The following is a 25,354-nucleotide window of genomic DNA, read 5'->3' on the forward strand; positions in this document are numbered from 1 at the left end:
ACACCCACATCATGCAAGGGGATGTGATTAATGAGTATTACATACACATCATGCAAGGGGATGTGATTAATGAGTATTACATGCACATCATGCAAGGGGATGTGATTAATGAGTATTACATACACATCATGCAAGGGGATGTGATTAATGAGTATTACATACACATCATGCAAGGGGATGCATTTTGATGAGTATTACACCCACATCATGCAAGGGGATGTGATTAATGAGTATTACACCCACATCATGCAAGGGGATGTGATTAATGAGTATTACACCCACATCATGCAAGGGGATGTGATTAATGAGTCTTACATCCACATCATGCAAGGGGATGTGATTAATGAGTATTACACCCACATCATGCAAGGGGATGTGATTAATGAGTATTACATACACATCATGCAAGGGGATGTGATTAATGAGTATTACATGCACATCATGCAAGGGGATGTGATTAATGAGTATTACATACACATCATGCAAGGGGATGTGATTAATGAGTATTACATACACATCATGCAAGGGGATGCATTTTAATGAGTATTACACCCACATCATGCAAGGGGATGTGATTAATGAGTCTTACATCCACATCATGCAAGGGGATGTGATTAATGAGTATTACACCCACATCATGCAAGGGGATGTGATTAATGAGTCTTACATCCACATCATGCAAGGGGATGTGATTAATGAGTATTACACCCACATCATGCAAGGGGATGTGATTAATGAGTATTACATACACATCATGCAAGGGGATGTGATTAATGAGTATTACATACACATCATGCAAGGGGATGTGATTAATGAGTATTACATACACATCATGCAAGGGGATGTGATTAATGAGTATTACATACACATCATGCAAGGGGATGTGATTAATGAGTATTACATACACATCATGCAAGAGATGTGATTAATGAGTATTACATACACATCATGCAAGGGGATGTGATTAATGAGTATTACACCCACATCATGCAAGGGGATGTGATTAATGAGTATTACATACACATTATGTAAGGGATGCATTTTGATGAGTATTACACCCACACCATGCAAGGGGATGCATTGTAATGAGTATTACACCTACATCATACAAGGGTATGCATCATGATGAGTGCTATGCTCACATCATGCATGGGGGTGCATCATCATGAGTATTACACCCACACCATGCAAGGGGATGCATTGTAATGAGTATTACACCCACATCATACATGGGTATGCATCATGATGAGTGCTATGCTCACATCATGCATGGAGGTGCATCATCATGAGTATTACAGCCACACCATGCAAGGGGATGCATATTGATGAGTATTACACCCACATCATTCATCAACATTCTGAAAATGCCATAGTAGACAGTTTTCATTTCTGGAAAAGAAAATCAGATTACTTGGTAAGGCTGTCCCCATCATGACAGACAATTTTGCGGTAGTGGCTTATGTTTTAAATAGGGGTAGGGGGATGAAATATCCACATCTATGCATTCTGATTTGGGATTTTCTCAACTGAAGTGCATAGAGGAATATAACAGCCAAGATCTGACATATTCCAGACAGGCTCAGTGTCCTTGTTGTCAAGAAGGTGCAGGACCCTTCACACAGATTGGTCCATCTACCCCATGATTTTTCAGCAAATTTGTGAACACGGTGGAATTAAAAACTGCCCACCTTCATCTCACCATTCCTGGCCCCAGAGACATGAGCCATGGATACACTCTTGGTCAATTGGGAGATGTTTAAGGGCTATACCTACCCCACCCCACCCCACCCCACCCCATCCCAGTCTTTGTACCAAAAATAGTTCAGAAAGTGAGGGTGCACAGTTGGAAATTGATTTTGATAGCTCATCCTGGGTTGAACAGGCCCAGAGTAAACAGTCTATTTGATCTAGCATCCATGCCCAAAGAGGCTACTCATTTGTCTGGCTCTTGTCAGGAGAGTGTTTTTTTTTAAAAAAAAAAGGATATAAGCATTCTATCATGGAGACAATCTAATTTGGTAGAAGGCCCTCCACATCAAGGGTGTACAAGGGGAAGTGGTGTGTTCTCAGTGTCTGGTGCAACAGCTTCAGCATCATCCCTTTGAGTGCCTTGCCCCACAATTGGCAAACTTTTCTCCATGGTTCTATGAGGTGAAAATGTTAGCATTCACTACGATCAAATATTTTTTTTCCCCATGATGTCAGAGACAATCAGACATTATGGTAAAGCAGTTATAGGTGACAATAAGGATTTGGAGTTTAATAAAATCACTCACTCTGTATCCTAAGTGGAAATTATCATATGTGCTGATATGGCTCAGTTCAAATCAGTCTTGGCCCATTGCCAGCACCACCTTGAAGCTGCTATTATACAAAAATGTTTTTTGATAGCTCTTGCTTTAGTGTGCAGTATGAGAGAGTTGCCAACTATTTCAGTGCTTTCAAACTATTTACAGTTCAGATCAGATGGTTCTGTGGTCCTGACTATGAAACCATGCTTCACAGCAAAGGATATGCTGCCAACTAAGGGCAGTCAAAGATTTCTCATCTATCCCCTCCCCACCATTAATCAGTCTAGGGAGGCAGTGTTGCAGGACTGGGTCCACATGCTCAAACACTTTGTAATGTGCATAAAAATGTGCCATGCTTCTCAGCCTCATTGTCCCAGTCAAGTAGGAGAAGGTCAGTATAACCACTCAAGCTGTCATATCATGGCCCAAGTGAATAAATGCTCAGCATATTACAAGATCAGAAAAGACCAGTCTGCAGACCAGACCATCACCAGACCAGTTCAGCACAGCCTCACCAATACAACTACACTTTCACTGGATTCATCAGTGATTTCACTCATTAAGAAAAAAGGAAGTTGTGTCCTTTTGCTTATACCCAGGTACTGTTGTCACAACTAATGTGATTATCAGTTGTGTTGGTCAGAAAGGAGTTCAGTTAACACTGATACAAAGAATAATCCTTATTTTCTTGAGAGTGACCATGATAAAAGTAGGATGCTCAGCATTGCCTCCTCCTATTGCATATTTTTCTCCTAACATTAATGTGATGAGAGGATGTATTCAAAGGAGAAAGCAGAGAAAATATACCCAGTCATGTTATTATTAAACCCTCCCACACCTCTCCTGAAATGTGAGCATCCTGATCAAGTTGTCACTCAAGTTAAAACTGGTAGACAAAACCATAGCAACATAGTGATGGTGAGGGGAGTTAATAAGAAAGGCTAAGATGAGTTTCTTCCCTATATATATATATATATATATATATATATATATATATATATATATATATATATATATATATATATATAAACAGACAATGAATTGTGCAAAACTAGTATCTAACTTGCCAAAGCGCATGCTTTTTTTAAATTTGCTTAGTAGCTTATAACTATTACTATAACAATGAAATATCCAGGATATAATTTGCGCTTCCATAAATGTACATAAAATAACAACTGTAGTTATGGCTCATTGATTTCTAAGTCAGTAAAAATATTTTCCAACACCCTCAACAAGTTGAAATAAACTAGTTGAAACATAATACATTTAAAGGTTTAATTCCTGTAGAAACAGCAATGTAAAGTTTTGCAAACACAGCGGTTTTTCTGTTTCATTTATTTGTCTTTTCTATATTATGTATTTGCCTTTGAAAAAGACTCATTAAGAGTTGAAAGCACTCAGGCTAGTGAGATACTAGTTTCGCACTGTTCATTGTCAGTTTATTGCATTTATCTTAATCCTTGACAAACGTCATTCCTTGCTGGATCCAGTGCACTTGAAAGGACTGTTATTTGCTATATGATTTGTATTCTTATATATATATGTGTGTGTGTGTGTGTGTGTGTGTGAAAGACAACTTTTTCATCGTTTTGTAATTGCTTGGCTCAAAAGATAGCGGAGCTTCTTTTAGACATTAATATGACTGTAAGTATTCTTGGAGAAATCATTATATTGAGGCTTTTAATTCATGGAGTAAGGAAGTAGTCCTATTGTTTCTATTGCAGAATCATTATTTGTTAAGGCTTTTCATTCATGGAGTAAGGAAGGAGTCCTATTGTTTTTATTGCAGAATCATTATTTGTTGAGGCTTTTCATTCATGGAGTAAGGAAGGAGTCTTACTATTTCTATTGCAGAATCATTGTTTTCATTAAGGTTTTTAATTAATGGTTTGTAACAACCACAAAATTCATGAAAAATGGTATGCCATGAAAAATGATAAATTTTAAAGTACTCTGTTCCACTTTCTTGTTTGAATATGTTAACTGGAAATTATTCTGACTAAGCTCTGGTTCCTCTCTTTTCAGTTGGTAAAAAATGGCTTTTCTCACAGCGGAATACAAATTGACTCTGAAGGAATCTGCCTGGTTCTTAGCTTGACGAGGTAAAATAGAAACTATTCCGAAATCTATTTTTTATACTAAGATTATTCTGTATTTTGAAGTGTATGTGAGAATCGTTGAAACAACAGTGATTATAATTGATGAATCACCAAGCACCCTCCCTCTGCCAGCAAGAGTCTGAAAATTGATGAATCACAAATGAAGTATGTAAATTTGTGAATTGCAAAGTACCATCCCTCTGGCAACAGAGTCCATAAATTGATGAGTCACCAGGCACCACCTTCTGTCAAACAGAGTCTATAAATTGTTGTATATTCCAAATACTAATCTGAATACGGGACAGCATTGTTGTAATACTCTGTTTTCATCGCAGTGGAAAATATATCAATGCAAAATACCACAAATCCACTTTTCAGGATTTTTCTTTTACTATAAAAACAGAATTTCTATTTAATTTCTTAACATTGTATTATTTCCAAAGAAAATAGATAGTTTTTAGTTAACCTGCCCATTAAGGCTGAGTGAGCTTACAGTATGTATGGCCTTGCATCCAGACTCATTCATGTAACCATCAACATTACAGCTGTCCACCATCTTGACAAGAATAGTAGGTGACATTGTATTGATGCTTCCATACAATTTTTAAACACATTTTTAAAAACAACTGGAAACATTTTGATCAGAAAGCATCCTGACATGAAGAGGAATTTGCAAATGATGTGTGTCTGCCACCAAATATGGCTGCTGTTACTAAAAATAGTCAAATTAAATGTCTTTTCTAAAACTACTCTGCAGAATTTTAGTAACTTTGACAGAAACCATACTGGCCGTTTAAGGCAGATATTGATGGTATGCCATCAGTATGGATGTAGATTAAAAAAATATAGTAACTTGAAATAATTGTACTGTATCATATGCAATCAGCAGCATAGGAAGAAGTTTCTATACAAAGCATCTTCCTAACCACATTTCTTGGCTAACTGCTCTGTTTGGCTGATGTTTATGGGGTGAGCTATTTGAGGCCCATTGTGACCTCTTTAAAAAAAATGCCAAGCCAGTAAGTAGATGTGATAATTTTTTTATTTAGAATTTCATCCATTAGTAATTTGACACTTACATCTTGGCTGGTTATAGACCAGAAGAGCTCATGACATGGTTTGTTCTCTGTCATTCATCCAGCTATTGGCACAAATTTACTATCGCTTCCAAGCTACTTAAAAGTTTATCATGAAATGTAGTGCACATTTATCCTATGGTTTCGTTGGTCCTAGATGAAAATGGCACTGTTCAGACATCCAATATGTTTGCCATCTTGAAAAGCTTGTTATCGCTACTCCACCTAAAATTGAAGGTCATTATAAAAGTACGTTTGTCACCAGAAGACTTCTTATGATGTATGATAGGTCCTAATTGAAAATGGTGGTGATCTGATGTCCAGTTTGGGCACCACAGCAGCCATATTGAAAATTTGTTCGCTCCTCCCCTTGTATGACATGATCTTGCAATGAGGTTTTAACCCAACGACTTTCTGTGATGTCTGCTTGGTCCTAAATGAAAATGGTGCTAAGCTGACGTCAGTATGTCTGTCCCAGTAGTCATCTTGAAAATCTTCAGGTCTGTCTTTCGGATTCTTCCTCCACCATTAATACTGGCCGCCATGTATAGCCTATCGAGTGCTGAAAAATGGCGTTAAACCCAACAACAACAACAACATCAGGTTTGTCTTTAATTAAATAAAAAACGTTCTGATTTGGTGTCCAATATGGCCACCACAGTGGCCATCTTGATAATCTCATTATCTCTGCTCTTCTTAACTAAATGGTCATATCTACATGAGGTTTCACACCAAAAAAAATCGTATGCTGTCTAGTAGGTTCCAAATGAAAGCTATCTTGAAAATCTAGTTATTGCTACTCTCCAGAATGAAATGTCATATTGACTTGGAATTTTCACCAGAAGTCTTATGATGTCTGGTTGACCATAAATGCAGTGATGCCACTTGTATATCCAGCATGGTTGCCATGGTAGCCATGTTGAAAATCTTGTTAAAGCTACTCCTCCTGAATGGAATAGATGATCATATCTACATAGGGTGTTTACAGAAATACTTCTTATAATATCTAGTTGGTGGTCAATGAAAATGTGCATCTAAGATGTCCAATGTGGTCATTATGATGGTCATCTTGAAAGTCTTCTCACCACTTCTTCTAAAAGAATAGTCCTATCAGCATGGGATTTTCATTTAAAGACTTCTGATATCTAGTTGGTCATAAATGAAAACGGTACTGATCTGGTCTTCAATATCTTTGCCACGATGACCATCTTGAAAATCATTTTACTATGTCTCTAGATGGCTGGTCATATCAAGATTGTGCTTTCACCAGAAGACTTCTTATGATGTGGTTGGTCTTAAATAGAAATGGGGCCAATGTCATATCCAATTTAGCCACCATGGAAACCATCAGGAAAATCTTGTTTTATTACCCCTTCAGGAAAAACCCCCAGAAAATCATGTCGGCATGGGGTTTTCATCAGAAGAGTTCTTACAGAGTCTAGTTGGTTCTAAGTGAAAAGGATGCAATTTTACACACAGTTAGGCCACAGTTGTGGTCATCTTGAAAATATTTTCTCTATTTCTCAGTTGGTTGGCCATATCAACATGGGGTTTTCGTCAGTGTATTTATCATCCAAAACAAAAAGGTGCCACTCATACATCCAGTATGACTGCCATGATGGCCATCATCCAAAGTGAAAAGGTGCCACTGATACATCCAATATGACTGCCATGATGACCATCATCCAGAACAAAAAGGTGCCACTCATACATCCAGTATGACTGCCATGATGGCCATCATCCAGAATGAAAACATGCCACTCATACATCCAATGTGACTGCCATGATGACCATCATCCAAAACAAAAAGGTGCCACTCATACATCCAGTATGACTGCCATGATGGCCATCATCCAGAATGAAAACATGCCACTCATGCATCCAATATGACTGCCATGATGGCCATCATCCAGAATGAAAAGGTGCCACTCATACATCCAGTATGACTGCCATGATGACCATCATCCAAAATGAAAACATGCCACTCATACATCCAGTATGACTGCCATGATGGCCTTCATCCAAAATGAAAAGGTGCCACTCATACATCCAGTATGACTGCCATGATGGCCATCATCCAGAATGAAAACATGCCACTCATACATCCAATGTGACTGCCATGATGGCCATCATCCAATCTTTGTTGTCTCTGCACCCCCTGAATGGATTGGTCATACTTTTTCATCAAATGGACTTAGCGTGTCTAATTGGTCCAAAATAAAAATGGTATCAATCTGAAATCCAGTATGGCCACCAAAGGGCTGATTTAAAAATATTGTTGTTGATGAAGAATATCATAGATAATTTCAACACGTAACATTTAAAAGAGAAGAAATTGTCTTATCTTGAATTCATTGAAAAATATCATAGATACTTTAACACGTAACATTTAAAACAAAAGAAATAGTCTTATCTTGAATTCATCAATTTTTTTGGGACAAGTTGAACATCTGTCCCTTTAAGGGACTCTTGTTTTCTTTCTATCAGTATTGTAGCAAATGCATTTACTACACATACATTACTTTATTCTTTGTGAATCATTGCACAAGCGACAATACATGTAAGATGTTTAAAAGCCATTTTGATGAATGACATTGTTATGTTACTTGTATTTCAGACTGCCATATTACTTTATCTTGTATTCCATACTGCCATGTTACTTTATCTTGTATTCCATACTACCATGTTACTTTATCTTGTATTCCATACTGCCTTGTTTCTTCTGTTCCATACTGCCATGTTACTTTATTTTGTATTCCATACTGCCATGTTACTTTATCTTGTATTCCATAAGCCATGTTACTTTATCTTGTATTCCAGACTGCCTTGTTTCTTTATTGTATTCCAGACTGCCATGTTACTTTAACTTGTATTTCAGACTGCCAGACTGTGAAGGGTGTTATGCTGATGATTGTGAGGCTTTCAGGAGAAATGTCCTTTCCTGTAAATTCCGCATCCTGACCAAACCAACTCGATGTTGGCAGGTGGAGGTAAGTACAGTGAAATCACACTGTTCTTGACTTTTGAGATGTGAAAACTTTGTCCTCTAAAGGTATGTGAAACAAGCTTCTCATAAGCTCTGTGTATTTATGCCTGTACACATGTATCTGAAACATCTCCTAGGAACAGTGAATGGATTTTTTGATTTTAGAGAGGCTTGTGTAGGGCCTGAAATTAAGAATTTTGCAAAGTGAGCCTCAGGGTCAGTGGAAGATAAATATCACTGATTGTAATGTAAATGTACTGATTGGTCCACATTTGCAGTTTCATGTGTATTTTTGTATTGTTTTGAGTCAGCACACAATTCATACTGTGTACATACCATTATGTACCATATATTTTTATGTTTCACACTGTTTCTGGTCATTTTTATACATTTTATAAATTTTTGGCTTATTCTTCATTATATTATATGCATTTAGGATGTCACATTTATGACTAGAGTTGCCATCTTTTGTTCACCGGAGACGGGTGTTTCTATACAAAGACAACTGTATACAGAGGTTCAGTGTTTGGTTCATTCAGGGATAAACTTGAAAGTGTCCTTTATATTGAGATGTGCATATGACTTTCTCACACAATGCTTGACTAGATCTCCGATATACTTTATCATATAATAAACTGCATATTGGAGAGGAGCTAAAGACCCTTAATCTTTTTTATTTAAACATAATAAAGTTTTAAAACAATCCATAGCACCTTATTTCATTGTCTGCATTTAATGCTAAGATTCCTACAAATTTAAATTTTTTGCAACCACCGTATTTTACATCGTGAATTTTGTTTCTCTGAATATCTTTTCATGGATTAAAATTCAATTTGGTATTGGACAAATGTAAGTTTGATTTTCACATTATTTTGAAGTTATGGCCTGTGTATTTTTCACTCTTATTCTGTAATTATGGCCTGTTTACTTTTCATTCTTATTCTGTAATTATGACCTGTTTATTTTTCATTCTTATTCTGTAATTATGGCCTGTGTATTTTTCACTCTTATTCTGTAATTATGACCTGTTTATTTTTCATTCTTATTCTGTAATTATGACCTGTTTATTTTTCATTCTTATTCTGTAATTATGGCCTGCGTATTTTTCATTCTTATTCTGTAATTATGACCTGTTTATTTTTCATTCATATTCTGTAATTATGACCTGTTTATTTTTCATTCTTATTCTGTAATTATGACCTGTTTGATTTTCACCTTATTCTGTATTGTATAATGCACTCACAGATCACCTTATTCTGTACTGTGTAAGGCGCTCACAGATCACTCACATCTCACCTCTATCTGTGTGGATTAGAGCCTCGACTCAACCAATATGGATGGGTGAGAAAGCTTGCTAATAACTTCCTTTGCGTCAGTGGTTCTTCCCAGGTTCTTCCACCAGATAAACAGGCCGCCATATATAGCCTTTTGCTAAAAAATGACATTAAACTCCACAAAACTTAACTGTAGTTATGCATACTTGCCATGTTCCCAGACAGTGTTTGTTTTCTTTTTAGACTCAAAAAGTGTTTTGGGGTCTCAAGGAGCATCAGTCACCTGACCAGAAACAAACATCAACCAATTAAGAATGAGTTATCTTATAAGCCTTTAAAAAATGATTGGAAATTCAGATATGAATAAAACATGTTTTCTTTAAAGCATTTAATATACTTACAAAGAAAACATAGAAGGTAGACTTAGAATTGTCAAATATCATCACCACTAAGATAGACACGTTGCCAACATTCATATAATTACTACCACACTTACATTAAATAACAACATGCAAGTTTCTGTTGTTAAAATTCATTTGATGGTAAACTATAAGCTTAATTAGATGCTGTCAGTAGTTCAGAAGGTGTTTGAAGGTAATGCAAGTGTCACTTTTTATTCCTCTTTGCATTATTTAGAGACTTGATGGTACTATTGTTCAAACTTCTCAGATGGACTGTCTGAGAAAATCCTGGTCATAACTGAATTGTTCTTGACTACCATAACTTTGGCATTGTCAGATGCAGTTTAATCATGAGATATGCTTGTCTCTATAGAAAATCGAATATACATCACATTTGGAACTGACCATTGAATTGGTGAAGGGGGCATAGTATTTTCAAGTTTAATAAGCTCTTTATAGGTAACAACCAGTAAAAAATACCAGTCCTGTTATGTATACTTTTGTCTGCATGGGGATCTTTATGAAGAAGGAAGTTTTGTCACACTGTTTTCATAACAGTCTGCATGGGGATCCCCATGACGATGGGAGTTTTGTTACACTGTTTTCATACCAGTGTGCATGGGGGATCCCCAACTAAGCAGTTTTGTAAAACTGTTTACAGTCCAGTTGGCATGGAGATCCCCAACAAGGCAGTTTTGTAAGACTTTACATTCCAGTCTGCATGGAGATCCCAAACAAAGCAGTTTTGTTAAACTTTTTACATACCAGCCAAGAAGGGTGGACAAATGAATGAAAATTATTATTTTTTGCATACATGGGTGGACATTAAAGGTAATATATGAAGATTTCTGTTTAAATTTAGTTTTGAATCTTCCATACCTCAATACCCAACATTTGTTCATCTTATTCAGTAATTTTTAAAGTATACATGGGCTTGATATCAAAGAAATCTTGAACAAGTTTCATTTTTATCTCATTCCATCACAGTTACATTGAGTTATGGTTCCTGTTTGTCTTTTTGTCTTCAGTTATGTGAGATGCCTTCTAGATTTCTTTTAAGTCAGTTTCTTGCTTTCATGTTTCAAGCTATTTTATGGCATTCATTATTTAGGAGACTTCATGTACTCGTGTTCAATACACACATGCAGGTTTTATAGTGTTTTTATACAGCATGTATATATTGTTCCTTAAAAGAGAAATAATAGCTTTGATTAACATGTACATTCTGGTTACAGTTTCTGATCTGTAATTGTCCAGTACCATCACTGCTTCACAGGGAATATGGTAAGTATGTTTATCATGACACATTTTTTGTGCTTGCATTCATGCTTTTTTATACCCCTTTTTCATACCCCATCTTGAATGTGGAAGGGGCATTGATTGTTACCCATGTCCATTCATCAGTCTGTCACACTTTGGTTAAGTTTTGCATATATGTCACTTGTTTAGCTTGTCAGGCCATAATGCCTTTTCAGCTTATGGAATGGCCCATTTTCTGTTATGCCTTATCTATTGTCCTTCAGCAATTGCTATTTTCTGTTATGCCTTATCTATTGTCCTTCAGCAATTGCTATTTTCTGTTATGCCTTATCTATTGTCCTTCAGCAATTGCTATGTGTGTGATTTGGATTTTTAACGTGGCTTTTAACAATTTTTTAGTCATATTGCTAAGATGTTTGCAGTGTAACAGTTTATAGTGATGTCTAGCACAGGGGCATCATGCTGCAGACATGTAGCATGATGTCCCACCCAGTCACATTATCCTGTCACCAGGCCGACCATTCCTAACACTAACCTCTTGGTTCACACACACACACATTTGAAAAATTTGAAATGGTTTCTTTTTAAAAACATGGCTGAGCAGAATTTGGCAGAAAGCAATGAGGCATACAGACCTTTAAAGTGTGTGAAAATGATGCTGACTTGCTATCAAATATGGCATCCATTACTAAAACTAAATTAATATTAAAAGACCTCTTGTAAGATAAATACTTATAAGAATTTGACCAAATTTAATAGAAATCATTCTTGCATGACTGCTTTTATGTATAAATCATGCTTAAATTTGGTTGCCAGTTCTAAAACTACAAAAAAAAAACTTTTGAATGATTTTTTTATTGGAAACAGTGCAACATTATTTAATGAAATATTGGGTGGGAAGCATCCTTGTGTAATAGCCTTTCAAAATTTGTACCAATTATACCAATCTGCCTTTCAAACATGGTCACTGTTACTAAAACGATAGGGGCCCCAAGTGGCAGAGTGGTCTAAAGGGCTCTCCATTACGGATCACTGCCATCTCACCTGTCTGTGTGGGTTTGAGTCTAGGATTCGGCCAATGTGGGTATGTGAGAAAGCTAGCCAGTAGCTTCTCGTGGGTCAGTGGTTCTTCCTGGGGTTTTGCGGGTTCTTCCTCCACCATTAATACTGGCAGCCATACATAGCCTATCATGTGCTGAAAAATGGCGTTAAACCCCACAACAACAACTAAAAATATAACAGTTTTAAGCAAATTCTCAAAAACCACTTTGCATAAGTTGAGCAAATTTGACAGAAATTACTTGGGCATAATGGGCTTTTAACTTTCATCACTATTATTAAAATCAGAAAAATTTCTACTTCTCCAAAACTGCTGAAGAAAATTTGACCAGTTTTTGGGATTAAGACCTGTCAGATTTATGCAAATTATGTCAATTTACCCTCAAATATGGCCACATTACTAGCAATAGCCTTTTCATGTCTTCTTAGAAACTGCCAGGCAGTATTAGGCCAATTTTGATATTATTCAGACATGATGGTCTTTCATATTTAATCTAACAAATCTGATCCACTACCACAAATGGCCAGCATTCCTAAAATTATTTTAAAAACTCCCTGCCAACTTATTTTTCATTTCACAGAGCAGAATTTGACCAAATATCTACATCAAGCAATATTTTGTGAAAGACATTTTCCTTTCTGCCAAAGATGCTCATCTGCTATCAGATATGGCTGCCATTACAACAGATATAACATTTTCAACAATTTCTCAAAAACTGGGAAACAGATTTGGACCAAATTTAATAAAAAGCATCCTGGCAAGAAGGGATTTGAAAGTTTCTATGCTTGCACAGATGATGCTGATCTGCCATCAGATTTAATTACATTGCTGAAAGCAAAATCAAGACTTGAAACAACTTCGTTGTCTCAAAAACTGATTGGCAGGAATTGACTAAATTTGATAGAAAGAACCATAGTATGAGGATCTTTTCAAATTTTCTCAGTTTATGTTAAATGTTGTATTCATTGTGGCCATTGGTACTGAAAATAGAAAAATATTCTTCTCAAAGCTGTTGAACAGAATTTGACAAAACAACACAGAAAGCATTCGGGTATAAGATTTTAAAGTTTGTACAAATGTAGGCAGATAAATCAGCCACTTCCCCATGATTATATTGATTTCGGTTTACGTGCTGATATCACCCATTCATTAAAACATGCAAATGTCTGCGGACACTGTGTACATTTACATTATTTCTAACGGCTGTGGAACTACCATTGGCTGAGGGGTTCTTTTGGTTGCCTGTACATTATATTTCTGGAGCAAATCCTATGTTTGATGACTTGTAAATCCACATGGAATAACACTATCCTCTGTTGTGTGGCCATTTTGAATTTTGTGCTCGATATGGCTGTTTCCAATTACTGGTATGTGTCTAAAGTGTATGCAGGTTTGTTCCGGTAAGATGTGCAGGCAGCAAAATTGCACATTTTAATGAACAGGTGACATCAGACCCACATATTGTCCATCAGTATCAACACAGATTTTGGGGGTTGATTCATTGGACTAGTACAAATGATGCTGATCTGTCTTCTTGTGCACTGCTGTTATTAAAAATTATAAAAACCTTTATGTGTCAGAAAAAATCATACTAAGCCAAATTACTTGGTAGGTAGATGTCAGCAAGGTCAGCTTCCACATCATTTGGCTTTTAGGTAGATGTCAGCGAGGTCAACTCCCAAACCAGTTGATTTTTACGTAGGTGTCAGTCAGGTCAACTTCTGCATCATTTGGCTTTTAGGTAGATGTCATCCAGGTCAACTTCCATACCATTTGGCTTTTAGGTAGATGTCATCCAGGTCAACTTTCACACCATTTGGCTTTTAGGTAGATGTCTATCCAGGTCAATTTTCACACTATTTGGCTTTTAGGTAGATGTCATCCAAGTCAACTTTCACACCATTAGGTTTTAGATAGATGTCAGCGATGATCAAAGTGGTCCTATTGCTTAGGTGTTATTAACCACAAAGACATGTAACCTGGTACATAGATTTGTCTTCATGAGTACAGCACTAACTTAAAAATGTAATGCACTGTAACCTACATTTCACTTTGCAGTTTCTCAGGTTTTAGTTTTGCATCAACATCAGTTTCTCAAGCATTATTGGCAACAGAGACCTGTAACTTTGTGTATGAGGATGTATCTTGATGATTACAACAACTTGTCAAAAAGTTGTATGTATCATAGATGTTATTGGTCCCTAAATCATACAAAATTGACATCTTAATGAACTCTGGTGCAAAAAAATGAGTCAATCTGGCCTGCATTTCACATTTAATTGATTTCAGTTATGTTTTGCATTTAGCTCATTCTCTAAGGCATTATTTTCAGAGGTGTGCAACACCCTGTCAAAATGTTATCATTATGACCTGTATTTCATGTGTCAATAACTGTATTAGGTTTTTGTTTAGGTCAGTTTCTCTAGCATTTTTTATCACAAGTTTAAAGAAAAGGGTGGTGATGATACATTAGTGTTATGTAAACACAATTCTGGTTGTATAACATAGCAGTTATATTTTATGATGTTATTCCTTAATACGATCATTTGAACATCCAAATCAGTGTGTGCAAAGAATAAAAAGTCCATTATTGTGCAAGTCCATTGGTTGCAGTGTTGATTTCCTGCAGATGTCGGATGCTGTGCATTTTGTGGGATTGATGTGATAGAGAGAAGGAGAAAAATAGATGATTACCAATAATGTGTATAAAATTTCATTGTGTGATTACTATCCATTAATGAATTTATAGGAATCAATAGAACAGAATGTGCTGATTTAAATAAGAACAATTGTATTTTGTAATCCTAATTTAATTTTAAAATTTGTTGTTGCAAGCAATTCATTTTTGAATAAAAATTGCATGCCTTCAGTTTCAGTACAAAGAGTGGTTCTGTCCCTGGAGTTAGTAAGTGATTATCAGAAGACCGTTAGGGAGCTTATGGGAGAGTGGTCTTCCATGTGTCATCTTTATGCACTTGTCAAGGAATTTGCTGAAGTTTATATTGGTAAGTTAATTTCTCAATTCTTTTTGTTAACCCAATTGTGAAATTTTATGAAAATATAACACCATAAAAAGTCTTTAACTTTTTGAGAGAATGTGAGTTACAGCAAAGTATTTTGGACTTTTTGAGAGAATGTAAGTTATATGAAAATATATTGCCCTAATATTTTTAGGATTTTATATTTTTATAGCTCACTTAGCCATAAGGCCAAAGGAGCTTATGTTATAGTCATGTCAGATAAATTTTTATTTAGATCAGCTGCAACTTGATTACCAGTGTTCTTAGGTCACAGAAATACTTGTAATGTCTAATTGCAACTTGATTACCAGTGTTCTTAGATCACACAAATACTTGTAATGTCTAATTGCAACTTGATAACCAGTGTTTTTATGTCACAGAAATACTTGTAATGTCTAATTGCAACTTGATTACCAGTGTTCTTAGGTCACACAAATACTTGTAATGTCTAATTGCAACTTGATTGCCAGTGTTCTTAGGTCACACAAATACTTGTAACATCTAATTGCAACTTGATTACCAGTGTTCTTAGGTCACACAAATACTTGTAATGTCTAATTGCAACTTGATTACCAGTGTTCTTAGGTCACACAAATACTTGTAATGTCTAATTACAACTTAATTGCCAGTGTTCTTAGGTCACACAAATACTTGTAATGTCTAATTGCAATTGTTTGTTCATTATGCACTAAAGTGCTTGTTTCAGAAAAGTAACTGAATATTGACCAATCAGAAATCAAGTCCGCTTATCAGCCTGATTCACCTGAGAAAGTTCTAGACAGTTGTCGAATTAAAAGCAGCTGATGAGGGTTATATCTGGATGAAAAAAATGTGATACAGACATTCTAAATAGAATACTAAATCAATGGGGGTTATTACTGGATGAAGAAAGTGTGTTACAGGCATTCCGAATGAAATATGCAAGGCATAATTCCTGAATACCATGACTTTGAAAATCTTTTCTTGACGTACATCAGTGTCACATGGTGGGAAAGATGGCTGTAGGAAGCATGTTTCAACCAAATAACACTTTAAATCAATAATGCTTTAAAAAATAACTCAGATTAAATTAGTATTCCTATTTGTATGTCTAATTTCTGAACTGTTTGATGGAATTTTACACAATTTGAAAGAAATCATCCAGGAATGAAGCTATTAAAACTTTTTCAAATGTAGCAGATCTACCTTCACTGATACTAGAAAAACCTTTAAACAACCTCATCTCAAACAGACTTGGAACAGAAAGCACCCTGTAATTTGTTCAGCTGATGCCAATCCACCATCAAATATGGCCAACATTTTCAAAATAGATACATTTTTAAATGACTTCTCAAAAGCTGCTAAACAGAATATAACTAGATTTCAAGAAAAAGCATACTGGCATGAAGGCCTTTCAGATTTGTTCAAATAATACCTATCTATCATCAGTTAAAGCCACCATTACTAAAATTATAAAAAATAACATTTAAACAACTTTTTTTAAATAAAATATGCTCAACAGAATGTAACCAAATTCCACAAAGCATCCTGGTTTGAAGGTCTTTCATTTTTATTCATACTGTGTTGATCTGCCATCAGGTACAGTCACTGTTACTATAAATAGATAAACCTTTAAGTGACTTTTCACAAATGTTAACCAGAATTCGGCACAATTTGACACAAAGCAGGGATTTTAAAATGTATAGAAATTATGCTAAACCAATAACAGATATGACTGCCACTACAAATGTAGATTAAACTCAAAGCGACTTCTTATGAAATTTTGTTTATATGTTATCCGATATATTATGCATCATTTAAAGGCATTATGCATGTTCAGGGCCACTCAACACAAATTATTTTAAGTGTATCGTTTGCAGATTTTAGATTTTAATACATATATGCATGCATGAACACATGCAGACACGCATTTTTACCCACATATAATCTATTTATAGGCCTGGAAAACTTCTCTATTAGGCCATGTGAAAATGTAAATATTTTGAAAACGAATCAACTTACTGTATGGAATTTCTTTGTTGAAAAAATCTTCATTTTGTTAAGTTGAATACTGTGAAGACTTGTTAATTTGGATTCTGCTTGTTGAAATATGTCAGCTTCCTTATGATGATTGTACTGTGAGATTTCCACTACTAGTCTGTGAAGCAAATTCTTTAATTGAGATTTACTATGAATTCAAACTGAAGGGATGAGGACGGAAGTGCTTGGATAATCAAGGTCACTGCATGATAAATGTGCCATTTATCCAGAATTTTTGTTGAAAATAAATATGGAAAATAATTTGTCTTTGGTAGTTTAAAGTGGTATTTTTCATGGAAACACTGTGTAATTTTCATAGGTACCACTGTTTGCTGGTTATTGAAAAGCCTTCTTTCCACTATAGTTAAATTTTTAAAGTGGAAAATGACTCCAAATGTTTCTGTGGAAGGATGATTGTGTGTTGGGTCTTTAAATTTGTGGTTTGTAGCAATCGAGGAATCCATGGCAATTAGTATCTCACAAAAAATCATGAATTCACAGTAACTATCCTGTAGGAGTTCAAGAAAACAGATGTGAGTAGAAATTAAGTTTACAATATATTGCTTGTGATTCTTCAGTTATTTTCTGTCTCACATTTTCTTGATTTAGAATAATTTCATATTCTTTAAGCTGTATATATGCTTATCTTAATTCAAATACTTGTATTTTTTTGGCAGCCAAGACAGAGATTATCAGCATGGTAGATGTGAAGAGCTACAATTACAAGAAACTTTCTTTGCTGTATGGACCTAACAGAACCAGTTTTGTAAGTTTTAACTTTCCCTTGACTAAAATTTCAGACTAGAATTAGGTCATTGGCATGTCATTGCAAATCGTCATACTTCCTTGTTATGCCACTGGTGGCATTTGTTTCCGTTAGTGAAAATGGAAAACCAATGACAACATTCACTCCCCTTCCATTTTCACTAACGGAAAAAAATGCATGTCGCCACAGCAGTTGTTTTGCATCTGTAGGCAGTATAAAGTGATGATGACATTTGTAAGTCATCTCCAGTCTTGTTCCAGATTTCCTTGCACAAGGAACTGTATTATTTCTTCTGTTTGAAGATAACATTATCTTCCAAATTTAAGTAAAGGGGCTGAGATAAAATAATTAGTGGTTGTGGTTGTGGGGTTTAACGCCATTTTTCAGCACACGATAGGCTATGCATGGTGGCTGGTATTAATGGTGGAGGAAGAACCCGGGAAAACCCCGAGAAGAACCACCGACCCATGAGGAGCTACTGGCAAGCTTTCTCACATACCCACATTGGCTGAATCCAGAACTCGAACCCACGCAGACAGAGGTGAAATAATTAGTATGAATTTGACAGGTAGTGGTGAACCAAGCTTCCTTTTCTTCATATTGCCCTTTTTTGACAGGTCATGGGTCACTTCACCCACTTGCAGGGACATGTAGATGCAGCATTGTATCAGCATGTTCATACTATGTTACTCATTTGTAAACCAACCATTCATGTTCATACCTTGGTATTCATCTGCACATCACCCCATTCATGTTCATACCATGGTACTCATCTGTAAACCACCCATTCATGTTCATACCTTGATATTCATCTGCAAACCACCCAATTCATGTTCATACCATGGTACTCATCTGTAAACCACCCATTCATGTTCATACCTTGGTATTCATCTGCAAACCACCCATTCATGTTCATACCATGGTACTCATCTGTAAACCACCCATTCATGTTCATACTTCAGTATTCATCTGTAAACCACCCATTCATGTTCATACCTTGGTATTCATCTGCACACCACCCCATTCATGTTCATACCATGGTACTCATATGTAAACCACCCCATTCATGTTCATACCTTGGTATTTATCTGGAAACCACCCCATTCATGTTCATACTTTAGTATTCATCTGCAAACCACCCCATTGATGTTCATACTTTGGTATTCATCTGTAAACCACCCATTCATGTTCATACTTTAGTATTCATCTGTAAACCACCCCATTCATGTTCATACCTTAGTATTCATCTGTAAACCACCCCATTCATGTTCATACTTTTGTATTCATCTTTAAACCACCCATTCATGTTCATACTTTAGTATTCATCTGCAAACCACCCCATTCATGTTCATGCTTTAGTATTCATTTGTAAACCACCCATTCATGTTCATACTTTAGTATTCATCTGCAAACCACCCCATTCATGTTCATACCTTGATATTCATCTGCACACCACCCCATTCATGTTCATATCAGAGTACTCATCTGTAAACCACCCATTCATGTTCATACCTTGGTATTCATCTGCAAACCACCCATTCATATTCATACTTTTGTATTCATCTGCAAACCACCCCATTCATGTTCATACCAGAGTATTCATCTGTAAACCACCCATTCATGTTCATACTTTAGTATTCATCTGCAAACCACCCCATTCATGTTCATACCATGGTACTCATATGTAAACCACCCCATTCATGTTCATACCTTGGTATTTATCTGCAAACCACCCCATTCATGTTCATACCTTGGTATTCATCTGTAAACCATCCATTCATGTTCATACCATGGTACTCATATGTAAACCACCCCATTCATGTTCATACCTTGGTAATTATCTGCAAACCACCCATTCATGTTCATACCATGGTACTCATCTGTAAACCACCCATTCATGTTCATACTTTAGTATTCATCTGTAAACCACCCATTCATGTTCATACCTTGGTATTCATCTGCAAACCACCCATTCATATTCATACTTTTGTATTCATCTGCAAACCACCCCATTCATGTTCATACCAGAGTATTCATCTGTAAACCACTCATTCATGTTCATACTTTAGTATTCATCTGCAAACCACCCCATTCATGTTGATACCATGGTACTCATCTGTAAACCACCCATTCATGTTCATACCTTGGTATTCATCTGCAAACCACCCCATTCGTGTTCATACCTTGGTATTCATCTGCAAACCACCCCATTCATGTTCATACTATGTTACTCATTTGTACCCTATTCATGTTCATACCATGGTACTCATCTGCAAACCACCCATTCATGTTTATACTTTGGTATTCATCTGCAAACCACTCATTCATGTTCATGCCATGGTACTCATCTACAGACCACACCATTCGTGTTCATACCATGGCAGTCATCTGCATACTGTCCCATTTGTGTTCCAGAGAATTAAATACCTTTTCATTGTTGATACATGCTATCAGTGGAGCAGTGTATCTCATCTTACACTGTTGATATATACTTTCATTTGGTGATACAGTATACCTCATCTTAGATTGTTGATACATTCTCTTAGCTAGTGATACAGTGTATCTCCTTTTACACTGTTGATACATATTATCAGTGGTGTAGGAGGAGTTCACCATTTCACTGACTGAAGGATGGACAGAAGTATATACAGGTGGGATGATATAATCCTGGGCATAAAACTGACAAGATTTCATTGGTACAACTTAAAAACAGGAATTTATACTACCTGGTTGAGCTGAACATGTATTATGTCTGGTCTGCTTATCAAATATTCGGACATATAACTGACCCAACAGGTGCATTATCAAATATTCGGACATATAACTGACCCATCAGGTGCTTATCTAAAGAGCATAAACTTCACAGAATATTTTCTATGACCTGACAAATTCCATATGTTTGGCCTGTTTCATTTCCAGTCAGTTTATTCTAAAGTCCCCAAGGCTATAGTGAAATAAGTTTTTTCTCTCTCTCTCTATATGTCTGTCTCTCTCTCTCATTGTATCTGCATTCACAGTTCTTGAAGAAATTCTTACATAACACACATTATTGCAGGGTGCTAATTTTTCTCATACATTTTTAACTTCATGCCTTTACTATAGTCATCAAAATCTTGAAAAAATGATTACATTTGTTATTTTGTGCACCAGATAAGAGCTGCACTAACAAGTTTTTCTCAACCGTGACCTGGCTCCTAGTCAACTTCAGTCATTACCCAGTATTAACTAATATTCCTTTCATAATTCCTCATTTTATCTCAAAGGTTTCTTTTCAAACTGATAAAAGTTTGATTTATTGTTAACACATTCATTTCTGCATGTCCCGTATTTGTCAAAAAAACATCATTTATAAAACCTTGAAAATACCTTACACTGACAGATATCAGTGACTTTAGAACAAAAATTATGCAGACAACAGCCCAAGCCCTTAATTTTTATATGTAAAATATGTTGTTTTGACTGAAATGATATGCCACCTGAAAACATTGAAAATCACAAACATAGAAAATTCATTGATTCATTTTAATCATAACCACAATAGCTACATATATACTGGGAAATAAATTCTTAGTGCTTAATCCATGCAAACTATTTTTCAGATTATTTAAATTTGTAAATTGAAGTTTTCTTTTTTTAACTATTTGCAAAAAATATTATGGAGCCATCCGCTAAGACTACACAAAACATGTTGATGCCATTGTGTTTGTCAAACTATATGATAAGCTGTGTGTTCTGTGTTGATAATTCTCAACATTATGTTTAGTTATAATTCTACTTTTACTAAATGTTAAAAAATTAATTGACCCTAAAATATTGCATTGTGTTGTATACAGCCATTCAGTAGGTTTTGTGGTTACTACAAATTACGAATTTAAGATGCAGCAAATAATGATCCATATGCAGAAACAATAGGTTTTTCCCCCCATCCACAGATCTGAGTAAAAAAAATCCATTTTTTTGGGGCAGAATTGTGAAAATGTATACAAATGAAAATAACTGACAGTATTCAAAATCGTAACTTAGACAAATGTTTCCATTTTATTCTAGGTACATTTGCAGTGGAAAGCAGATGTAAAACAGTTTCAGCTTCAGTTTGGCACAGAAGGTCATTCCACTACCATCAATCCACACATCCCCATGGCAATTTTGTTACAGCAAAAAATAAATGATACCAGATCTCTCTCCGAACTTGTCCAGGTGGGTCCAAAAATTTTCAGATATGTAGGACATTTTAAGACCAACTGGCCACATGAAGACAAAATTTTCATTGTGAACCAGCTGCTGAATGATTCAGGAGTTCTCTCAGGATGTGTATTGGGTGAAATAAAACTCTTGGATAATTGGACAATTTCAGTGTGGTTGGTGTGAGAGAAAATGTTTTCTGCTAAGATCAAGAATGTCAGCAGGTCACTAAATTTGCATTTTAAAAAAATCAATAATACATCTGAATGATATAGTGTAAAATTCCTGTCAGAGTCTTTTGTGTCCAGTACCACATGTCAGTCTTTTTATGTCTAGTACCACATATCATGCCAAAGCCTTTTATGTCTAGCACCACATATGCCAAAGCCTTTTATGTCTAGTACCACACGTGTCAAAATCTTTTTTGTCTGGCACAACATATTATGTCAGTCTTTTATGTCTAGTACCACATATGTGAAAGTCTTTTGTCGAGTACCACCTATAATTTCAAAATCTATTATGTCTCATGCCACATGTCAAAATCTTTTGTCTAGTACCATATATCATGTCAAAGTCTTTTATGTCTAGTACCACATATGTCAGTCTTTTATGTCTAGTACCACATTTTATGTCAAAGTCTTTCATGTCTCGTACAATATATCATGTCAAAGTCAAGTTAGTACAGGACAGATTATCCTGATAATATGTTTTCATTTATTCTCCTTGCATGTCACTCTTGCTTCTCTGTGAATCTGAAAAAGGTTTATAACAAATAAAGACACTTTAATTTATTGCTAATTTGGGAGCCAAAATCGACCCATCTTACACCATGTTCTTTACTTAATTTTAAGTTGTTCCTAATTTTGGTATCCTTGTATTTGGACAGGTACTTCACGATACATGGTCTCCTCTCACATCAATACAGAAACTGAGCACATCCATCATACAGGGGGCTAGCACTGTAAGTAGCAATGCTATTTCAAACTGTGATAACAATTAAAGCAACTTTTTTGGCTTTTCAACTGAAAATGATGTCAGATGGTACTGCAATGCATTCATGTTACAGAAAATAGAAGAGAATTAGTTATATTTGTTCATATTCAAGAAAATGTAGTAGAACTATTTCTGAATTAAATATGTTGATTTCATGAAAAGAACTTGGAAAGCTGTTAAGACTTTCTTTGAGACTTTGAGTTTATTAAAATGGTTTTTTGGATAAAATAATTCTCTGTCATGCACTGGCTTCAAATTCTGATTTACTGGACATAAATTTCCAAGAGCATCTTTCATAATATATTATGGTCATTCTTGTTTATAAGGAAAAAGGCTCATTGTAATCATTTGTTAACATCTCAGTCATGAGATACTTTCTGTCAGGAGGATACAGCATGTTGATTCAGACATGTGTATCATATCAGACATCATTAAAAACCTGAGACATGAAAACTTTCTTCTCTATTGCCATGAAAACTTTCTTCTCTATTGCCTGGTCTTTATTGGACAGTCAAGAGACATGAAAATTTTGTTATCTATTGTCTGGTCTTTATCTGACAGTCAAGAGACATGAAAACTTTGTTTTCTGTTGCCTGGTCTTTACCTGACTGTCAAGAGACATGAAAACATTTTTATTCTCTATTTTTGTTCTCTATTGCCTGGTCTTTACCTGAGAGTCAAGAGACATGAAAATGTTGCTCTCTGTTGTCTGGTCTTTACCTGACTTTCAAGAGACATGAAATCTTTGTTCTCTGTTGCATGGTCTTTCTTTGGTATAAAAATATTAGTCTCTATTGACTGGTGTTTGACAGTCAAGAGTCATGAATTTTGTTTCCTCTTTTGATTGTTCCTTTTATAAAGGGTACCCAAGAAAGTCTGTATATGATATTTAAAGAAATGATTATATTTATCCAGAGGCAAGAAAAATTAACCTTTCAATAATGATTTTCTTGATTAAATACATTTGTCTACCTGCATTTAAATATGTGTAAAATAACCTTGAAAACGTATAGAAATTTATTAATCATAGATTAGTTTTTGTATGCATTCTGTTTACAGCATCCAAAGCAGTCTACACAGGGATTTTGCATCATTCCACAGACTGTCACTCATGTGAGAATATCATTTCGAAGTGTGTATCCTTTGAACAGAAAAATGGTTGAACATAAAGGATAGAACCCCCTCCCCACCCATCTCATTTACACAGATAGGGCCATTTTTTGTTATGTGATATTTTCATATGCATTAGAACTTTGAAAGCTCACTGTTTTCCAAGGTCCAAAATTTGTTCGAGTTTTATATTTATTGTGTTGATTGCAAGTAAATGAAAGCTATTTTAGGACTTTCTATGTCTTTCAGGTGATGTCAAGTATTAAGTCATGCGTGTTTGAATTTTTGAAGTTTTACTGTAGACATGTAGGAATCAAAGTCTCTTGGTATGGTTGCTGCCCTGTTTTGACAGTACTTTAAAACTGCATTTACTAAACACATAATGGATATCTTTATGCTTCTAATATGTACATGGCAAGGGCACATACTGTTAGGCTTGTCTGTCATTCCCTCAGAACATATGTACTGTACATAAATCACGTAAATTCTTGTGTATGCACCTTGTCTTGCATTTTTCTGTGGTCTGCAACTTGGCAGTATTGAAATGGGGTCAGCTTGTACATATCATTTTGTCTTCAGAGTTATACCCCTTGTTTGGTTTTTAATGTGTATGTTGTATATGATAATTTTAGTGTGTGCAACAAGTCACACATCTTTTGATGAATTGCCCAGAAACCTAACGTATTATTTACATGAGATCAGAATGCATATTTCATTCTGTCATCTTGTTCTGCTTCATTTCTTTTCCGAGTTGTGCCCATTTTTGGTATAGGAAGTGTACATATATGTACATATGCCACATCAAAGTCATTCTTTC

The 25,354-nt window shown here is 35.5% G+C and overlaps 1 protein-coding gene across 1 annotated transcript in view; it reads left to right on the plus strand.

Moving 5' to 3' along the window:
- Positions 1-25,354, plus strand: part of LOC149792265 (mediator of RNA polymerase II transcription subunit 14-like) — a 107,931-nt gene that overhangs the window by 52,174 nt on the left and 30,403 nt on the right. The window contains exons 24-31 of the mRNA XM_089970795.1: positions 4,317-4,393; positions 8,345-8,456; positions 11,363-11,411; positions 15,318-15,452; positions 18,164-18,252; positions 22,300-22,449; positions 23,321-23,395; positions 24,487-24,563. Coding sequence (XP_089826921.1) covers positions 4,317-4,393; positions 8,345-8,456; positions 11,363-11,411; positions 15,318-15,452; positions 18,164-18,252; positions 22,300-22,449; positions 23,321-23,395; positions 24,487-24,563 — 764 coding nt within the window. The remainder of the gene's footprint in view (positions 1-4,316; positions 4,394-8,344; positions 8,457-11,362; positions 11,412-15,317; positions 15,453-18,163; positions 18,253-22,299; positions 22,450-23,320; positions 23,396-24,486; positions 24,564-25,354) is intronic.

The sequence above is a fragment of the Sinohyriopsis cumingii genome, chromosome 9 (assembly GCF_028554795.1).
Source record: "Sinohyriopsis cumingii isolate HCF-2022 chromosome 9, ASM2855479v2, whole genome shotgun sequence".
In the NCBI taxonomy this organism is placed as follows: Eukaryota; Metazoa; Mollusca; class Bivalvia; order Unionida; family Unionidae; genus Sinohyriopsis; species Sinohyriopsis cumingii.